General features: G+C 33.5%; 1 protein-coding gene across 1 annotated transcript; it reads right to left on the minus strand.

Moving 5' to 3' along the window:
- Window positions 1-1806: 1806 nt before the first annotated feature.
- On the minus strand, window positions 1807-3944 carry LOC120072839 (endochitinase-like). The gene is made up of 3 exons (XM_039025356.1): window positions 3534-3944; window positions 2365-2515; window positions 1807-2264 (listed from the first exon to the last, which is right to left on the minus strand). Exons 1-3 carry the CDS (start codon window positions 3823-3825, stop codon window positions 1889-1891), a joined length of 819 nt encoding a protein of 272 aa, XP_038881284.1. The 5' UTR covers window positions 3826-3944; the 3' UTR covers window positions 1807-1888.
- Between the last annotated feature and the right edge of the window lie 17045 nt (window positions 3945-20989).

Genomic DNA, 20989 nt, shown 5'->3' on the forward strand with positions numbered 1-20989 from the left:
TGCGTAACAGTTAGCCAAACGATTGCATAACGGATATCTAAACGATTGCGTAATAGTTAGCTAAATGATCACATAACAGATGTCTAAACGATCGCGTAACAGTTAGCTAAACGATCACTTAGTATTCTCTATACGATCGCTTAGTAATCTTTATCTGATCGCTTAGTAATATCTAAACACTCGCTTAATATTCTTTAACGTTCGCTTAGTATTCTCTATCCGATCGGTTAGTATTCTTTCAACAATCAGGAAATGAACGAAATAGAGGGAGACCCTATCGTTGTGAAGTATTCGTAGAGACGTACGTTTACCAAACGATCTGAAGGATTTTTAAAAACTGGGGGTAATTTTGGAATTTCGCACGACAAAATGTCAGTGGTAGAAAAGTTTTTAGGAAGAGGTCATTGGTATAAAAGTTTTTGAGTTTCGGGTCATTTTGTGAAATTTTCCAACATTAGAGATGTGTAATATACCTTTATTTATGGTTAATATACTATTATTATAATTTAATCTATGTATGTTTTTAAAAATGAACTCAAAATTTTAAAACTAAAAAGAATTTCTTAAGTTTCGTTTGGTAACCATTTAGTTTTTTGTTTTTGTTTTTGAAAATTAAGCCTATTTCATTTATATTTATTACAATATAATGATTGAATTCTTAACCAAATTCCAAAAACAAAAACAACTTTTTGAAAGCTATATTTTTTAGTTCTCAAAATTTGGCTTGTTTTTTTAAACAATTTGTGAAAAAACTAACAAAAGAAGAAATTTGGGGTGAAAGTAGTGCCCATAGACTTAATTTTTAAAACTAAAAAAAAGTTATCAAATGGGGCCTTAATAACTTTTTTTATTTTAAAAATCGGTTAACATATCATTTTAATTTTTGTATTTTAAGATTTGTTCAATTTTAATTTATGTACTTTTAAGTATAAATTATAGTCTCTATACTTTCAATAGATTTTAAATTTAGTCTCTAGCTATTACTAGCTTTTTTACTTCATTTTTAATTTTTTTTATTATCTATGAACATTTTTATTATAAATTTTGAAAATATATTTATATATTCTATTTTATTTTCTTACACAAAAGTTGTATTATTTAACCAATTTCAATAAAAATTAAAATTGAAGATTAATTTAAGATTTTTATTAAAAATACAAAAATTAAAATTGAACTATTGAGAATATTTTAAATTAACATCGAACAAATTCCAAAGCATAAAGATTAAAATAATATTTCAACATTTAAATGTTTATTCAGAGTAAACGCACAAATTTCAAAAATTAAAATAAAAAAAATCAAATAGTACTTTAGGTGGCTTTCATTAATTTGGTTCGTTGTCTGTTGTTCAAAAGAAGTCGATGCAGCCATTTTATAAATTTATAAAAGATATTTAGACTTATTGTGTAACAACAATATGTGATCAGATTGTTTTTAATATATTATTCATCAGTTATTCAATATCTTTTGAATACATAAATGTATAATTTACAAAGTTTGTTTAAGAGCTCGGAAATTAAAAAAATAAAAAATAATAGCAATATATTATTTGTGAATTAAAAAACAAAATCCGAATCATCCAACAAAAAAAAAAAAAATTAGTTGAATTAGCATAAAGTATTTTCTAACGACCAATAACTATGTGGTTCGAATGCTCCCATTTCATATTATACTAAAAATTGATTATAGATCTCTCTAATGTTGATGGCTACTAAGATTTACTCCATTGATAATCGTTTTTATTAAAGATAGATTTCAATTTCTTTTGCTTGCTTTTATATTTTTATGTTAAATATGAGACAAACATTAGCAAGACATCATTTTGCGATACTTTTATTCCATGTTATTATAAGTCTTTGAAGTTTCGAAACAGAAAAATAAAGTCACATTACATTCGAGTGAAAGGTTCTTGAAAAAAACATTCCAAGTGTTTCCCTGGATTGATACCTAACATGTTGCAGTACCTTTCATAAAATCCAAATCTATCAGCAACTCCCGTATCAGCACCGTGCCCACATTCTTCTCCGCCATTGATGATGTTGGTGACAACACCAAAACCAGGGACTCTTTTAGCAGCTTTGTCAATTTCTGTGGGTCGCCATTTACCAACCATAACGTCATGACATGATGGTTTGTTTTCCTGTGGTGTCATCCAAAACCAAATTGCTGTCTTGAATGATACAACTGCATCTTTAGCTACTAAATCCGGGTTCTTCAACAAATCTAATCCCAACATTTTACCAGCTTCCCCATAGTTGTGGTTACTAATTCAACAAAGCAAAATACCAAAAATTACTTTATAAACAACTTTCTTGATGTAGGTAAAATAATGTTGTAAGGAGTATATAGAGAGAAATTATTTACTATCTAAGTTGCATTGGTCCACGACCGTAGTATTTTTGGCCTTTAGCACAAGGCCATTTTGAATCAGCTTTGCAATAGGAATCTTTAGTGGTTTCTCTTATATGGCAATATCCCCAAAAAAATGGACCATCTGGTGCAGTTGGCCATCCTCCTACACATGGTCATAATATTTTGTTAATTATTTCTTACCGTTTTCAAAACAAATTTCTCTATTAAAAAAATTATTCAATGATGTCACTGTAATATATCAATCTCGTAATAATTTATAGACTATTTATAGACCGTAATGGAATAGGTTTGGATTGTAATGTAATCCAAAACTCATATTTGGATTGAATGTTTTGGTCTGATTTGTAATATCAAACTCATTATGTTCCGATAGTTTTTAATCCAACCCTCTTTCCCTCTGTTTTCACGTTTTGCAATCCCATTTCCGTTCTGCCTTCAATTCTTCACGTATTCCAACACTTTTCTAATCCTTATTACAATAGTCTCCCATTCTACATGCATTCTACACGCATTCCAGTAATCCTTATTACAATACAGTCTCCCAAACAACCCCTTGGTGTCTATAGTGCAATTTAGAAATAAGCATGCTTTCTAAGAATTAGCTTATATTGTCAAATCAATGATTGACTTAAACGCTTAAATTGATGGGTGAAGATAGATTTAATATTATAACATCTAACACTTTTCCTCACTTGTAGGCTTGAAATATGTAGAAGACCCAACAAGTGAAATCATATTAATTGGGGAGGAAACAACATTAAAAAGATTGAAAATATGGTCTCTTGAACCACCTTCTTTGATATACCAAGTTAAATTACCGATTGACCCAAAAGTTTAAGTTTGATAAAGAAGGCAAATTTACTATTATATCATCTAACAAATATAAATTTGAGATATTTTTGTTTCAAACATTCAACGGCAAAAACTATCAGCCACATTGTGGCGACTTCTATAAGATAATAACATGAAGGAATTAATTCATAAATCTTATAAGTACGAAGATGGAGAGACCTCCCGTTTTCAATTGGATTGCGATTCATGGGTCTGATATCATATTATATCAATAATCAACTAAAAAAAAGTAAGATTTTGATCAGTTATGATAAATTTAGTTATATTAACAGTTAGAACGTGAGAGTTTAGAAGTGAAAACTACTAACCGGTGGTTTGGTGAGAAGTTTGAGCAAGGAAAGCGAGCACCTCCCTCTTTCGAGTAGAAAGTTTTCCGGTTGTGGCGAACCCTAATTTAGCAAACGAACTAGCTGCGGCTAGAAAAGCTTGGTAACTATAGAACCCTTGGCTTGGACATTGTGGATCCTTTTGATACTTGAACATTTCATTGAACATTGTGGCATTGATGAGCCTTCCCACATCCTTTGAACCTTCAGCTGCACCCACTCCCCATAACACATCCAACAATAACAAACTTAATAATGAGTAAATTAGCTTCATTTCTCAAATTAAATTAAAATCTTGGGACAACAATGTAATCTCCTTCCTCCCTATTTATATACTACAATAACTCATAAATAAGAATTATTTTATCATTTTTAGAATCTCATTTCACGCTTTAAAAGAAGAAGGGAAAAATAAACAAATAAAATAATATTCACATGTATCATAAATAACAATAATAAATATATATGGTCCATTTCCCGCCATTAAACCACATGTTCTTATCATCTATATGAAACTTTTGTTATCTTATTTTAATCTATATATAAACTTTATATAAAATACTATTTAAATAAAATAGTTATTGCATACAAAAAAAAAATAGTTAATTTTTAATTTAATTATTTTCCTCCTATCATATTTTAAGATAAATTAAAATATCATTTTGGTCCTTATACTTTGTAGTTTGTTTAATTTTAGTCATAAATTAAAATATCATTTTGGTCCTTATACTTTGTAGTTTGTTTAATTTTAGTCATTATATTTTCAATTGTCCAATTTTAAAAGTATAAACCTTAAAAGGTTTCAAAGTATATATATTCAATTGGCAAATTACAAAAACCACCCCTACAATTGTACTCTTAAATTTTCAAATTTAAAAATTGTGCTCTTAACTTTAATCCAATGATGAAATTGGACCCTCAAATTTATATAATTGTATAAGTTTGAGGGTTCGATTTTTTCATTTGTGGGTTCAAATTTTATAATTATTGTAAATTTGAAGACCCAATTTTAACACTTTTAAAAGTTTAGGGGTTACTATTGAAATTTTAAATGTAAAATTAATGATGGTTTTTGTAATTTGCTATTTTTTTAAGAATTAAATTTTTTTTTTTTTTTTTTTTTTGAAATGATAGTGATGAGATTAAAAGAATATTTAAAATATTTATTATTGAATTGAAATTGATGAGTGCTCTTGCTCCATCCATTGTTAGGTTGTCATTCAAGTGGCCGACAATTCCCACTATGTCTCTTAGAAATTATTAAATATTGTAATTACATGTTTTTTCCCTTCAAAAATACATGTTCTTAAAAAATAAAAATACTGTAAATACATGTTTTTCTTAAAACTAAATACATGAAGATTATTGTATCTCATTGTAAATACATGAAAAATATTGTAAATACATGTTAATTCTTATTCAATGTAGATATCTAATTGTCACAACTAAATGAATAAAAGACATTACAATAAACTATATTCTAGGCCAAGAAAATAAAAATAAAGTTTTTATGTAAAGTTTATGTAATATTATATAAAAGAATATAGTTAATATTTAATTTATTTCTCTTCCTTACCTATCACATGGTCAATTTTATATTGTTCATCTTTACGTAGAAAAGTAGGCCAATCATTAATAGAATGTTATCATATCTATAAATTTAGGAAATTATTTTAAAAATTAAAATTGTTGATAATATTTTTAAGTATAACAATATGTCGCTATCTATCAGTAATAGACTGAAATAGATTGTGATAGTCTTCTATCACTAGTATTGATAGATGTCTATCACGGTCTATCACTAGTAGATAATAAAATTTTGCTATATATTTGAAAACTACACATAAATTTGTGATCACTTATTAATTTTCTTTAAGAAAATGTTAATTAGTTTCAAAAGGACTGTATTGATCTTACCATTTGTTGTTTACAAATTTATAATTATAATACATGACCGTGGATCACTCCATATTTTTACAAATACATTTTTTTTAGTGTTCCGACTTTGTTTTTGTTTAAAAGAAAAGATATTCTCATTTATACATCTAACTACCATCTTTCTTTTAAATATCTCGTCAATGTAGAAACTTCGATTGCGATTTTAAAATGCTTTCGAATAAATTAAAACCATTAAAACTCCCTCAAATAGTTCATCAATCTATCTACTCTTATATAGATGAATAATTTTCTCTAGAATAGACCATCTGTCAATAAAGTTCAACCCACGAAACTCTATTTGAGTATGCCATTAGCATTATATTGAGACTCAATACTTCTTTGTTCCTATCTTCAAAATTACACATTTACTGATGTGGCTAAATCAGGAGCATGTGATCACTCGATACCTTATATTAAGAGATAATACATCTCTTCATATTGATATGATATATAATTGGTCCACTTTAAACAAAGATCTTCATAAATTTATTTTTAATTTCATTAGATGGCTTCGTGCAATTGAGATGCTTCAATTATATAAACTCAATTTTTTTTCTTCTGATCTAACTATAATATAGTACTTTGGTTGTATTTTTAATAATTACATTATAAGTATGAGACAAAAATGATGAAAAAAAATGATGGGACTTAAAAAAATCACTTTTAAAAGTTTAGAAATTAAAATGGTTTTGAAAATATTTAGATCAATCTAAAAATATAAACACTAAAATGGTATTAAAGTCCTTTTAAGTGAAATTGATGAGTGCCTCATCCACTTAAATAGTTAGGTTGCCATTCACTAGTTTTCCTTTAGAAATTGTTAAATAATATTGTAAATATAAGTTCATTCTTTATGTGTGATTTTTATTACTATCTTAGGTTAGGGGTGATTTAATTAGCAATATTTAGATTTTATTTTTAAAGTACAATCTATGTGTTTATGCATCAACCTTAATTTTAAGTCTATATTTTAAAATTTGTTCAATTTTTAATCCTTATACTTTTGATTGTCAAATTTTAGTCTCTATAATTATAATAAATTTTAAGTTCAGTCTTCAATGCTAGTTTATTATTAGTTTTTGAATTTTTTTTTTTTTGTTATCTATGACAATTTTACTATAGATTTTGAAAACATATTTACATATATTATTATCTTTTGTATGAAAATTATTATTATGATTTAATCAATTTCAGTAAAAATTAATTTTAAAGAGCTAAATTAAGATTTATTAAAAATACAGGGACTGAAATTAAACAAAAGACTAAAATTAAACCAACTTAAAAATATTAGATCAAAATGATATTTTAATCTAATTATAATAGAATAATGTCTTTTCGTGTGAAGTGAAGGACAAAGTGAAAGAGAATAAGAGATGTATTATTTCTCCATTATATGCAATAAAGAGTAATTGTTACATTTATATTGTATCATTATTTAGATTTAATTACGTAATAAATGATGTTATTTTTTGTGGATAAAATACTCATGACTTTGTTTTCTATTTCATTGAAAAAGCCTTTTATATCAATGAAGATAATTTATTTTCTTAACTATAAATTAAATTTTTCCTTATTATCTAGCCAGAATGGGATTTCAATTGAATTCTCAACAATCTTCTCAAGCCTCGTTTAAATATCTAGAGTCATCAATGTCAATTTTTATCCATACCATGTTTTTTTTTTGTCTAAATTAGAGGCACAATTTGATTTGATATTGTATTACTTCGAACACAAATTCTAATAACTTTGTTTCACCTGAAAGGCATCAAATCAAGCTATAAGAGCTATTTAGGGGTCAACATGAGATGATATATCCCTACATCTTATATCATTTTAGTGTTTGGAGACCCATTATCCTATCTTACCGATTTTAATTATTTGTGGGCCTATTTTCGAGACGTATTTTGTATCTCACAGTCATTTTCCTTTCGTGTAATGTATATCATTTCAGTGCTTGAACATACTTGATCATACTCGATTAGAACTCCCTAGATATCAGAACTATTCAAATATCAGAACTCTTAAAACATCTGAACTCCTCACATCTTATATCATCTCTACGTCTCAAACAAACTTTATATTTGAATCCTTATTTTAATTGAAATTTATGAGTGCTCTATCCACTATCCAAGTGGAGTGGCCGACAAAATCAATGCACCTTCCTCCATTTAGATTCCACTATGCATTTGCTTCTCTTAGATTTATTTTTTAATAATAATTTTTAAGTGAAAATTTGAATTTTTAACCAAAAATATTAGTTCAACTATACTCAATTTGAGCTCTTAATTTTTTTTTTTTTTTTTTTTTTTTTTTTTATCTTTTTACCTAACAAGTTTTCAACTGACAAAAAAAATCTCCATTTATTGTATATATTAAGTCAAGATTTGTTTTTCTAAAAATAAAGTGCGATCCATTAATTTTAATTAACGTAGAGTCCGTTAATATTTATCACAATAAATTTATAATATGAACAAAAAAAAAATATGATATTCTTATAATAGTAAATATTTTTCGAAATAATTAGATTTTATTTTTAAATTATAATTTATGTGTTATGCTCCAATCTTAATTTCAATTCCATACTAAGTTTTTCTTTTAAAAGTTATATCAATTGATGGTTATTAATTAATTTGATGTAATTTGCAAGAGCATCATGGAAGAATTTGTTGCTCCTTGTGGAACATTTGTTTATTAGAAAGGACAGACGAACAACAGATTTTAGCATATAAAGGGATGTTGATGGGTTAGATTGGGTAGGGGACAAAGTACTTTTAAATCAAATTTAATTGTTCGGGATTGCAAATTTCTTCGATCCAAATAATTCTTTATTAAATAATAAACCCAACATCTAATCATGAAATATTTGGATTGGTTTGGTTTGGGTTACTCCGACTTATTTATTTAAATATTTGTTCTATAATTAGTAAAATGTTACTACGTATTTTTATTTAATTATTTTCACATATTATATTAACGTTAATAACTCAACTTCAATTTAAATCATGAATTCTTCTTCTAAAATGTTAAAAAATTGTTTTTAGGAGTTATTGAAAAATAAATTATAAAAAATAATGAAAATAAATGAAATTACAACAAATATATGTTTGTATAAGAAGTAGAAAGGAATAATTTTTTAAAATTAATAATAAGTTCGGATGGATTCAAGTTAGTTTGAGTTATTTAGATGAATCTATGAATCAACCTAATTCATAAAATTTTTATTAATTTAAATTTAATCCAACCCAATTAATTTGATAATCCAACTCAAACCGTATGGATTGAGTTGGGTTAAGGTCATCAAAATTTTTAAACACCCCTAAGGATACATGTAAATTAACTGAAAAAAGAAAAAAAAAAAAAAAGAAGCAAAAATTCAAGTGATTTTCAACATTTTATAGATATAAATAGTAAAAAAATATTGTGCTAGAGTGCTAGTTACTTTTAAATGTGGTACACCCACATAAGTTTTGAGATGTGACATTCTACATAGATCATGATTGAATGATATGTTCTTTATTAGGTTTTAAAGGATAATATTTGAGGTCTCTAGCAAACTTCAACTAGAGAAATATCAAGTTAGGTTTTAACAAAGAATCTTTAAATATTTTAACTTTCGGTATGGTCCTTGGTTGTGGTTTAAAAGAATTGGTCACAAATGAGGAAAGGCAGGAGTGTTGGAGAACATTATTATTGGTCACAAATGTCGGAGAACATTATTATTGGTCACAAATTTCTTCATTTAATAAAACAAAACAGGAAAAACAGGAATAATATGGTTGCTCTTAAACCTGATCTAAGTAAGGCTTATGATAGGGTTGAATGATCTTTTTTTAATGGATGTTTTAGGAAAAAACTAGTTTAAATCATGTGTGGAGTGCTGCACCCTAAATGGCAAGAGTCCAGTAGCCGAAAGCATCACTAGCTTATGCTCTGACCCGAGTAGCATGGGGCACGGGGAATCCCGTGTGAATCAGCAAGGACCACCTTGCAAGGCTAAATACTCCTGGGTGACCGATAGTGAAAGTAGTACTGTGAGGTAAGGGTGAAAAGAAACCCCATCGGGAGTGAAATTAGAACATTGAAACCGTAAGCTTCCAAGAGTTGGAGGAGACCAGGAATCTGACCGCGTGCCTGTTGAAGAATGAGCCGGTGAACTCATAGGCAGTGGCTTGGTTAAGGGATCCACCGGAGCCGTAGCGAAAGCGAGTCTTCATGGGGCATCTGCTTATGGACCCGAACCTGGGTGATCTATCCATGATCAGGATGGAATCTGTTCTGTTCATAGAACAAAAAGCTAAGAGCCCCAAGACAAATAAAGATGAGAAGATTTACTCAAAAACAAATTTTATTTATTAAGGGCTCATTGTAGAATTAAGAACCTACCATTAATCGAGAGGCGATGGGAACGAGGGAACCCGTGAATACATAATATTCTAAAACGAATCCTAATAATTCATTAGGTAGGATGGCGGAAGAACCCAAGACCAATCCGTTATTATTAGAGGTCGGTTCATTGGGTTAACTAACCGAGAACCGAAACACATATAAAAAAAGTAAATATTCGCCCACGAATGTTTCCATTTTATTAGATTTCTAAATTAGGGGTCATCAAATTATAATAATAGATAAAAAAAGAAAAGGGCAAAACAAAAATAAAGATTTGTTATAACCTTATAATAATTAGATAGTAAATTTTTGTTTTTGAATTCAAATGACATTTAAAATTCTTATATTTTTCTGATTTTGGTTATTTTGATTTTAGGTTTTTTAGTACCCAATCGGATTGGGAATATCATAATAATGGTAGAAATTGACTCACTTTTGTTTTGATATAGATATTTTCTACAAAACTTCATAAGTCTAAATAGAATTTATCGATTCCTTTGTACTTTCATTTGTAGTTTGTTGCAAATTCCAATTTGAGTATCAAAGTCTCTTTTATCCTACGTTCATATGTATTTCAATGCATTACATCTATTACACCTATTGAAGTTAGGTAAAATTTCATTATGATTCAATAAACATAATATAAATTCCATCATTGCCTAGATCGATCCATTTTTGATGAATAAGCAAATAATGAGATTTTTTTTATAAATTGAAAATAAAAAATGTTTTGGGGATGAAATGGAGAGTAATGCTACATATACCTGGGTCTAATCAGATACAATTTGAAGGTTTTTGTAGGTTCATTGATCATGGCTTAACAGAAAAACTTTTTAAGTTTCCAAAAATTGAAGATACAGATCAAGAAATTGAATTTTATGTATGATTGTTTATCTACTGTTACTTTCTCAATTCTTTTAAATGGTGAATTTAAAGGTTCTATTGTCCTAAGTAGGGGACTCCGTTAAGGAGATCCTTTATCACCTTACTATTTTTGTTTTTGGCAGAAGATCTTTTAGTAATGCTCTAAAAAGCAACCACAGTAGAAATTCTTTCATCTTTATCACCATATTTGGGTAGTCCTGTTATCATTAATCATCTTCTTTTTGTTGATGATGGTTTAATTTTTTTTGTAGGAAAAATGAACCGAAACTGACTTCTCTAAAGAATATCCTTAAAGCTTACGAAAAAGGTTTTGGTGAGAATATCAACTATGGCAAATATGCAATTGTTTTCTCCTCACATATTAGTATTGACCAAAGCAATTTCCTGAGTAGCATCATTGGTGTCAAAAGAATGGATAATCTTGGTCAATATTTAGGCCTCCCTTCCCATTTTTCAAGAAACAAATCAAAAGATTTCATATTTATCCAAGACAAGATTTAGAAAACTATTCAAGGCTAGAAAAGATCATTCTTCTCAGTGGATGTAGGTCAATCAATTTCTACCTACACAATAGTCTCTTCAAATTACCTCAAAAATTTTATAATGAGATTATAGGTCCTTCTCAAGATTTTGATGGGGATCTTCTTCAAGTCACAAAAAATTCATTGGCTTTCTTGGAAGAGAATGTGTATGCCTAAAGCTCTTGGAGGTTTAAACTTCAAAGATCAGAAGGCTTTTTAATCAAACTGATTGCAAAACAAATTTAGAGGATGATTGAGAAACCTAATTCCTTAGCAGCAAATTTTCTCAAAGGAATATATTTTTTTGCAAATGGAAATATAATCACTGCTGAAATGGGAAAGAACCCTTCATACTTATGGAAAAGTTTTCTATGGGGTAGAGATCTACTAAAATGTTTGTGTCGATACTGAAATTTGCACCAATGATAAATTTGTATTTGGAGGAGAATAACTGGATAAAGCTAACATCGGTGTGGTGTTGAGCCAAATCCACTATGACGCTCAAGTTAGAATCGTGTTTGAATTTGAATCAACTGGTGACAATTAGCATAGGTTGAAAAGCATACCTTTCTTTGGCGATTCCCCTTGAATTATATTGGTCGTCTATGTAATAACTAAACATAGCTCGTCTATTCAGCTTCCAAGCCATAATTAATCATTATTTTATCCATTTTCTACCTGAACCATCATTACCCAGGCTGTTACAAACTTCAATCCTTAGTATGCTCGACCTTTGGGTGGAAGTATGACTTTCGATTTACCACCCACTATTCTTAATGCGTCATGCTCTTTAATAATTGAGCTGCACAACTGAAATTGGGTAACTAAACAACCTTTAAAATAACCATCTTAAAAGAGGTTTTCCATTGATTTTTCGTTTTCTTGAAAATCTAATTAATGGCCAAAAACTATGAAAAACAAGTCCAATTGAAGTTAGAAAAGGGAGGTTGACTACCCATAATATATATATATATTCTAGCTGGCCTCATTGAGGCCAACTGGGCCATAAGGCCCAATTGCCAGCCAATTGGGTTGGTGTTGGACAAAATGAGGGGGGAGGAAAACCGCCCCCCTCTTCCTCTCTTTATCACCCTACCAGCCGGGCTAGCTGACGCTTACACATCTAGATGTGTATAAGAGACAGCATATATATTTCTTATTTATGCATATATTATTTAATATGCACAAGATACAATATTGCTTTAGCCAAAAGCCATTTGAAAGTCTATTAGCTTGGCTTCCATCCTTTAGGTTGTGTGTCAAGCTTGGCTTCTTTTTAGCTCAACTGCCTTTATCCAAAACTTGAATTTAATTATACTATTTGGATTTAATTTTACCCTCCACAGTTGCCTCTCTCTCAAATTGGGTGACTAAAATCCTCTAGTTGGAGCCTAGCTTGAGACTTACTTCTTAAGCTTTCCTAGCGTCCATGTCTTAGCTTGGCTTAGGTGAAGAGTCTCGTTTTTTGTGCCAAAATCCCTTATAAAAAGAATTTACTTGGCCACCAAACTCACCACACTCCAATCTTCATCTGTAATTCCTCATTCCTCGAGGTAATTTACCGCTTGATTTATATTTTTGCTTTTTTTTCATGGAGAATACCCGAGCCTTAGTTCCTAGGATTGATGTGTCAATTGATTTTGATGATTCTGACTTCGTCCCTAATCAAAGGGCTCCAAACCGTACACGGAGGGAATGTGAGTTACAAAGTGATCACTTAACTTTTCACACTCTTCCTTCGGGTCCATTAACCGCAAATGCCTTAAATTCTCTTAGGATCAAATTCTGAATTCCTGATTCGGTTCACATGATAGTCTCTTCTTTAGGTGAAGATCCATCCAATCTACCCATAGGCGAAGTGGCTTTCTACCCAGCTATGTTCACATTTGGAGTTAGACTTCCCCTTCATCCTTTCATTCAACAATTCTTAACTCATGTAAACGTAGCACCCTTCCAATTATTTCCAAATTCTTATTGTGTGTTGTTAGGTTGTTATGTCCTTTGGCTTTAATTAGGTAACTCAAACCCTATTACCATGGAGGAATTTATGTCCCTTCATACTCTTAAGAAAATAAAGTCCTCATCGCTTCTATTATGTCACTATTCGCAAAGGGAACTCTATTGTCTCTTGTCCAACCACCACGAAAGGGTGGAACAAACAATGGTTTTTCATCAGTGGTAAACAAACAATGGTTTACCAAACAAACAATATCTTTGCTTGGTAAGTAATTTTGTTGGATCATATATTTGTCTCTTCCATGTACCTGTCTATCTATTCTAATCTTCCTCACTTTTACAGGTATCCTATGAAATGATGATGTCTCGCCAAAAATTAAGCAATGAAGTAGAGTTTCATAGGCTGAATCATGCGAAGCTACGTTAAGAGGTGGATACCCTCAGGAGAAATACTGTTTCTCATAGGGAATTTGATCGAGTTTTTGCTTTGCATGTCGAGATGTCTACTCGGCTTGCCTGTTCTTAAGCATCCTTGGCTACACTTTAAACTCAACATGACACTTCGGTCAACGAGTTGAAGGAGACGCTTTCGGTGGTTAAAGCTGAGTTGGAGGAGGCTCAGACCAAGCTTTCAGATGCTAAATACTTGGCCGAGAGTTTTCAGAAAACGGAGGCATACAGCCAGATGGAGAATGACTGCCTCCAATGTGGGGTTATGCTGGCTCTGGGCATCGTCAAGGCAAAATACCCTATCGTTGACGGTGATCTCATCCAATCTGAAATTGAGGCCTAGCATAATGACGAGACTCGAGGGATTGATAGTGTGGGTAACTTTGTTAGCCAAGCCTTGCCAACTGCCCCTCAGCCTGCCTTTGATGATCTTTTCCAAGGCGTTTATGATTTTCCTGATTCGAGAACTCTTGCAGAGCTCGGCGATATTGATCACATAGATGAATTGACTTTCTTTTATTTTGTTTTTTTTTTTTTTGGATTTATTACTAGTCTTATTAAAGCATGTAATTACTTTAATCACAGCTCGAGTTGATGGCTTGAGCTTGCAGTTAAGTTGAGCAAAATTTGACATTCCAACGCTTAGTATAGAGTTTTATACTTTTTTTTTTTTCTAACTCGACTTGTGGGAAGTTACTTATTCAGCTCTTATTTATCCAAAGTTGTAGCTCATCTTTGCTCATAAGTCTAGCTTATTGTTTGCCTATCAGAATATGCTATATTCTAGCTTTTCTTTATTATTGCTTCTTGCCCCTTCCCACCTCTTCATGCACGAATAACTTTATGCATAAAAGAAAGGACGTCGTTGCTTGAGTAAACTCTAAGATTCAAAATGCTCATTTTCAATTTCAAAAGTGACAAATCTTAATACTTGAATTGAAAGAAATTACAAATCTTTTGCTAAAATTTTGAAGTAAATCTAGGAAGGATAAATTCGTTTATCAAGAAACTGAAAATAAATTTTCAAATGTTCGGCATTCGATGGGTGGGGTAAGCTTTTTCTTTTTAGGTTAGTCAAGATGTATGTTCTAGACCGAATGACTTTGGCCACTTGGTAAGGACCCTCCCAGTTTGGTCCTAAAGCTCTACTACCTGGATCTTTAGTGTTAGGCATGACTTGTCTAAGGACTAGGTCTCCCACTTTAAAGCTTCGTTTGCGTACATGGGAATTATAGTATCGTGCCACCCGATTTTTATATTCTACCACTTTTAGATTCGCCATCTCATGACGTTCTTCCAATAGGTCTAGATTTAGACGGAGCGCTTCATTATTCTCAGCTAATTCGAATTGCTCGACCCTAGAGGAAGAACCTCAACCGGTACCACAGCTTCTACTCCGAAGGCTAACAAAAATGGTGTCTCTCCCGTCGAGGTTCAAGATGTCATCCGATAGGCCCACAACACATTTGGCAGCTCTTCAGGCCACAATCCCTTTAATTCTTCCAGCTTAGCGTTGAGATTCCGCTTAATGATCTTATTGACAGCTTCAACCTATCCATTAACTTGCGGGTGGGCTGGAGAGGAAAAGTAATGTTTGATACTGAGGCTAACGCAAAATTGGTAGAATGTCGCGTTGTCAAACTGACGACCGTTGTCAGTGATCAGAACATGTGGTATGACGAATCAACATACGATATTCTTCCAAATGAAATTGGTTATTTTTTGCTTAGAGCTTTAGCCTCTGCCCATTTGGTAAAATAATCAACAGTAACAATGACGAACTTGGTCTACCTTTTACCTGGAGGTAGGGGTCCAATTATGTCGACGCCCCATTGTGTGAACGGCCAAGGACTCATGATATTTGTGATAGGTTCAGGGGGCTGTTTGGGTAAGATCGCAAATCGCTGACACCGATCACAAGATGTGGTGAACTTACATGCATCCCGAGTTAGTGTGGGCCAATAATAACCTTGACGAATTATTTTCATTGGGAGGGATTGGGCACCAAAATGATTACCACACACTTCTTCGTGAATTTCCCGCAGGATGTAATCAACTTCCTCGGCATTAACACATTTTAGCAGAGAGAGAGAATATCCTCTCTTGTACAGTCTTCCATTATTTATTACATAGTGGGCAGCATAGCATCTTAACTGTCGAGCTTCAACTTTGTCAGACAATACCCCTTTTTCCATAAACTTGATTTAGAAGGTCATCCATTCCTTCCAAACCTCAGATCACCTTTCATGGGTGCCTTCTTCAAGAACACTTTGTCACCAGTTTCGAACTCTAAGTCTTTACGTCTAACATCAGCGTAACTTTTCTGTCTGCTCTGAGCTATTTGCATATGTGCTCTGATCTTCTTTATTGCCTTATTCATGGTTTGTACTAGCTCATGTCTTAGCAACTTCTGTTCACCAACCTCATCCTAGTATACGGGCGACCTACAACTCTTCCCATAAAGGGCCTCAAATGGTGACATGCCAATGGTTGCCTGATAACTATTATTATATTCAAACTCTATCAAATGCAAGTGGGAGTCCCAACTCCCTGAAAACTCTAACGCACAAGCACGTAACATATCCTCCAATGTCTATTTTAAACGCTTTGTCTGACCATCCGTCTGTGGGTGAAATGCTGTACTAAAATCCAATTGAGTACCCAACACTGCTTGGAGACTCTTTAAAAAAATAGATGTCAAGTGAGGGTCTCTGTCCGACACAATAGACATAGGTACTCCATGCAACCTCACTACCTCTTTTATATATATCTGCGCCCACTTACTTACTGAAAAAGTAGACTTCCCTAGAAGGAAATGGGCTACCTTTCGCTGTTCGTGGCAACCTCACAATGAAATCCATCGACACACTCTCTCACTTCCATTCGAGTACGCTCAAAGGTTGCAACAAGCTCGCTGGTCTTTGTCTCCGGGCCTTCACCTGCTGACAAACTCTGCTATCTCTCTTTTCATGTTATTCCACCACTGTCTCTTATACACATCTAGATGTGTATAAGAGACAGGTCCTACACTTACTGACAAACTCTGCTATCTCTCTTTTCATGTTATTCCACCAGTAACAACGTTTCATGTCCTGGTAGATCTTGGTACTGCTAGGATGTATCGAAAATGGGGAATTATGAGCCTCCAACAATAGATCGTTAATAAGGTCATGGTTTGCTGGTACGCATAAGTGTCCCCGATAAGTAAGACCATTATCTATGGACACGAAAAACTTACCACCTTGCCCTAACTCACCTTTCGCACTTTTTCATCCAAGTAGGGATCAGTCCGTTGAGCATCAATAATTCTCTGTCTCAAACTCGGTTGCACCGATAACTGCACCAATTATGCAATGACTTCCCCCACTACCACCGCAATCTCGATCTGTTTAAGGTCCTTGCATAACTGAGTCTGTCTAGTCATAAGGGCCACTGAATGGGCTACCTTCCTACTTAAAACATCTGCCACTACATTTGCCTTTTCTTGGTGGTACAACAATCACAATCCTTCACCCACTCTAACCACCTATGTTGTCTCATGTTTAACTCCTTCTGAGTGAAGAAGTACTTTAGGCTTTTGTGGCTGGTAAAAATCTGTATCTTCTTACTATACAAGTAATGCCTCCAGATTTTTAAGGTAAAAACCACTATCGCCAATTCCAAATCGTTGTGGGATAGTTCCGTTCATGGTTTTTTAACTAATGAGAGGCATAAGCAACTACCTTGCTTTGTTGCATTAGCACGCACCCCAACCTTTCTTGGAGGCATCACTGTAAATAACAAAACCACCCGTACCATCTGGTACAGTGAGAACTGGAGCATTAACAACTTCTACTTGAGATCCTAAAAACTATCTTCACAAGCCTTACTCCAAACAAAGGAAGCTTCTTTTCGGGTCAATTGAGTCAGAGGAGTGGCTATGCGAGCAAAGTCCTTCACAAAATGATGATACTAGCCCACCAACCCTAAGAAGTCGTGCACTTCACTGACTGTGGTTGGACGAGGATAACTCGTGATTGCCTCAATTTTTGCAGGGTCAATAGATAGACCTTCCTTGGACACCACATGCCCTTGAAAGGACACCTACCTCAACCAAAACTCACATTTGGAAAACTTAGCATATAACCTTTGTGCCCTCAAAGTCTCTAAAACTTTTTGTAAATGCTCATCGTATTATGTCTCTGTTTTGGTATAAACCAAAATGTCATCTATGAAGACTATTACAAAGGTGTCAAGAAATTCCTTGAACACCCTATTCATCAGGTCTATAAATACTGCAGGAGCATTCGTCAAACCAAATGACATCACGATGAACTCATAATGCCTATACCTCGAACAAAAAGTTGTCTTAGGAATATCACTGTCCTTTATCCTCAATTGATGATAACCCGATCGAAGATCAATCTTAGAAAACACTATAGCTCCTTGCTGAAGAATCTCATACCAAGAGTTCCATGAGCGAGTTTAGATCGCTCCGATTTCATAGTGACCGAAACATAAACGATATACATTCAACACATACAGTTATGCATATAAAACTCATTATCAGCATGCTCAGAATACAATAATTAGCGGGGAAAAAGATTCATACCAGATGAAGACTCTCTTCGTATGTCTAAACCTTAAGCAGCGGAAGACCTCCCACCGATCTACCATCACCCGGCGAGTATGTCGACTGCAACAGCACGATCCGAACGTACACGAACAATGTAGCGGGGACGACCACCACAAGAGAAACTCGGGTATCCTCAGCGTCAAAAACCCAAACTGTGGGCTCTGGTGAGTTTGGTAGAAGACGGAGGAGAATGCGTCGTTTAGACGATAAGCAAGTGGGAAATGAAACTCTGCTATCGTATAACGGAAATGCTTATCCTATAATAAAGCTACACGATTGTGTAGGAAAACCTGAACGATCGTTTAGAAAAAATGTATGCGATCGTTTAGAGAAAGTGTGAGGCAGACGATCGTTTAAACGAACGAGCTTCTATCGTATAGGCTCTCGCGATCGCATTCACGGATTCTTTTGGGAGTGTGATAATACGAATGCACGATTGAATTAAAATGAAAATGATTTTCATTGTTTTAATTCATCCGTTACCATAACCATCGCAACCCCACTTCTCACGTCCGAACGTGGGTAAATTCGTTAATTATCAAATAATTAATCAATTAATTTAATTAATAAATATAATCATATTATATTTATATCCTATAGTTTGATATCATCTACCTACTATAGTATTTTCTCTTCTACTTGATATAAATCATATTTATATCTAATTTCCTCCAAAATAATGTATCTCATACATTTAGCCAATTATATCCTATATAATTAACCAGTCCAATTATATCATATATAATTGAACTTCCTCTTGTCAATTTGAACATTTCAAATTAACCCAAACACTAGTTCTCGACTTTATCCAAGCTACCCAAGTGACCTAATGAACTTGTGGTTCGAATCTCTAATGGTACATGAATAGCTGATTATCTTTAGCCACGAGATTCACCATCCGTTAACTGTCAGTGATTCCAATAAAGACCAACAGCTGAACTCTTCTTACCACAGATATATTTTTGTGTCCATCAGATATAACCAATTATGAGTACGATAACCCTTCATATCGTAAGTATAATTGGGCCAATTTACTGTTTTGCCCCTGTAGTTACATATCACTCCTTAAGTACCACTGATTCCTCTAATGAACAATACAACATAGTCTGTGAACACCTCTCGGGCTAAAAGAAGGTGTGTGGTGCCACATCGTTCAAGCCTTAGAATCAGCCCTTAAGGGAGCAATCTATCTACTTACCCCTGCCTCGGGGAAGGAGTGAATTCTATCTTGTGTAGCTGAGTTCCCAGCTCCCAGCTCCCAAATCAGACGAATCCCCAAAATGGTAGGTTTAAATCGGCGACCTGACCACTTGCACCCATACAAATCAAAGAACCGCCTCAATGGCAGGAGTTCCCAACTAACTCAGGATTGAGGTCATGTTGCCTATGGTCATCCTAGTGAAGTGAATTCTTTGTCATGAATGGTGTTATATAACGAGACATTAACATTTCGTGGTCAGGTCTTATACAAACTCTTTGTATAGGACGCCCCCACTCGCATGTCCCCAACACGAATGATCAGGATCAGACCATTTATGAAAAGTCACAACACTTGTGACCATTCCACAAAGCGGCCCGCGTCCGTAGCGTTACCAGGATAAAGTTTCCCTCCTATATCCATATACTACAGACCATTTTGGTTATCACTCAAGATATGATCCACTTGTATGTCACCACATACATACTTGAGTCACATACAGATAACCAGGGATTTTATGTTTATTGGTTTGTGATAAAGCAAATAAAACAAATAACCAAGCAAAATAATAAGATGTGAAGTAAATATCATATAATTAACAATCACAGGTGTTTGTATATCCTGTTTACAAACTACAGGACACGAGACTTTAGGGCATGAACCCCAAAAATCTCTCACTTGTCTTAAAGCGAAGTGGGGTGTACAAAAAACATAGTACAAAACAATAAACTAGGGCATAAAAGCCCTGTACAATAAAATCTCCCACTTGCCCTAGTTCAGCCGCGGGCGATCCTGTAGACCTATGCTCCGTAGGTGACCCTCAAACACTGTAGCTGTGAGAGCCTTCGTAAACGGGTCAGCAACATTGTGCTTCGAAACGATCTGCAGGACGATCACGTCCCCTCGATGCACTATCTCGCAGATCAGATGATACTTCCACTTTCACTCTATGTGTTTACCGCGTTGGTGACTCCTTGGTTCCTTGGAGTTCACCATTGCCCCAGTATTATCACAATAGAGGGTAACGAGCTTAGACATATCTGGAACAACTTCTAGGTCTGTCAAGAACTTCCTGAGCCATACGTTCTCCTTAGCAGCTTTGCAAGCCGCTACGTACCCTGCCTTCATAGTGGAGTCGTCGATGCATCCCTGCTTAGTGTTTTTCCACATTACAGCTCCTCCGTTAAGAGTAAAGAATGACCCTTATGTGGACTTGCAAGAGTCGTTATCAGTCTGAAAGTTAGAATCCGTGTATCCTGTAAGGATCAAATCCCTCGAACCATACACGAGCATGTAGTCCCTCGTTCTCCGAAGATACTTAAGAATGTACTTCACTGCGGTCTAGTGACCCTGACCTGGGTTAGACTGATACCTACTTACTATGTCCACAGGATAGCAGATGTCTGGACGAGTACAGAGCATCGCGTACATTAAATTGCCAACAGCAGACGCATGTGGGACCCATCTCATCTCCTCAACCTCTTGAGGC

This window comes from Benincasa hispida, chromosome 3 (assembly GCF_009727055.1).
Source record: "Benincasa hispida cultivar B227 chromosome 3, ASM972705v1, whole genome shotgun sequence".
NCBI classification, from domain to species: Eukaryota; Viridiplantae; Streptophyta; class Magnoliopsida; order Cucurbitales; family Cucurbitaceae; genus Benincasa; species Benincasa hispida.

Excerpts from the sequence above, each read along its gene's own strand:
- LOC120072839 (XM_039025356.1), bottom strand. The coding sequence starts at position 3,825 with ATGAAGCTAATTTACTCATTATTAAGTTTGTTATTGTTGGATGTGTTA. Across the intron at positions 2,516-3,533 it reads AACTTCTCACCAAACCACCG|GAGGATGGCCAACTGCACCA; the intron begins GTTAGTAGTTTT and ends GACCATGTGTAG. Across the intron at positions 2,265-2,364 it reads GGACCAATGCAACTTAGATA|TAACCACAACTATGGGGAAG; the intron begins GTAAATAATTTC and ends TTGTTGAATTAG.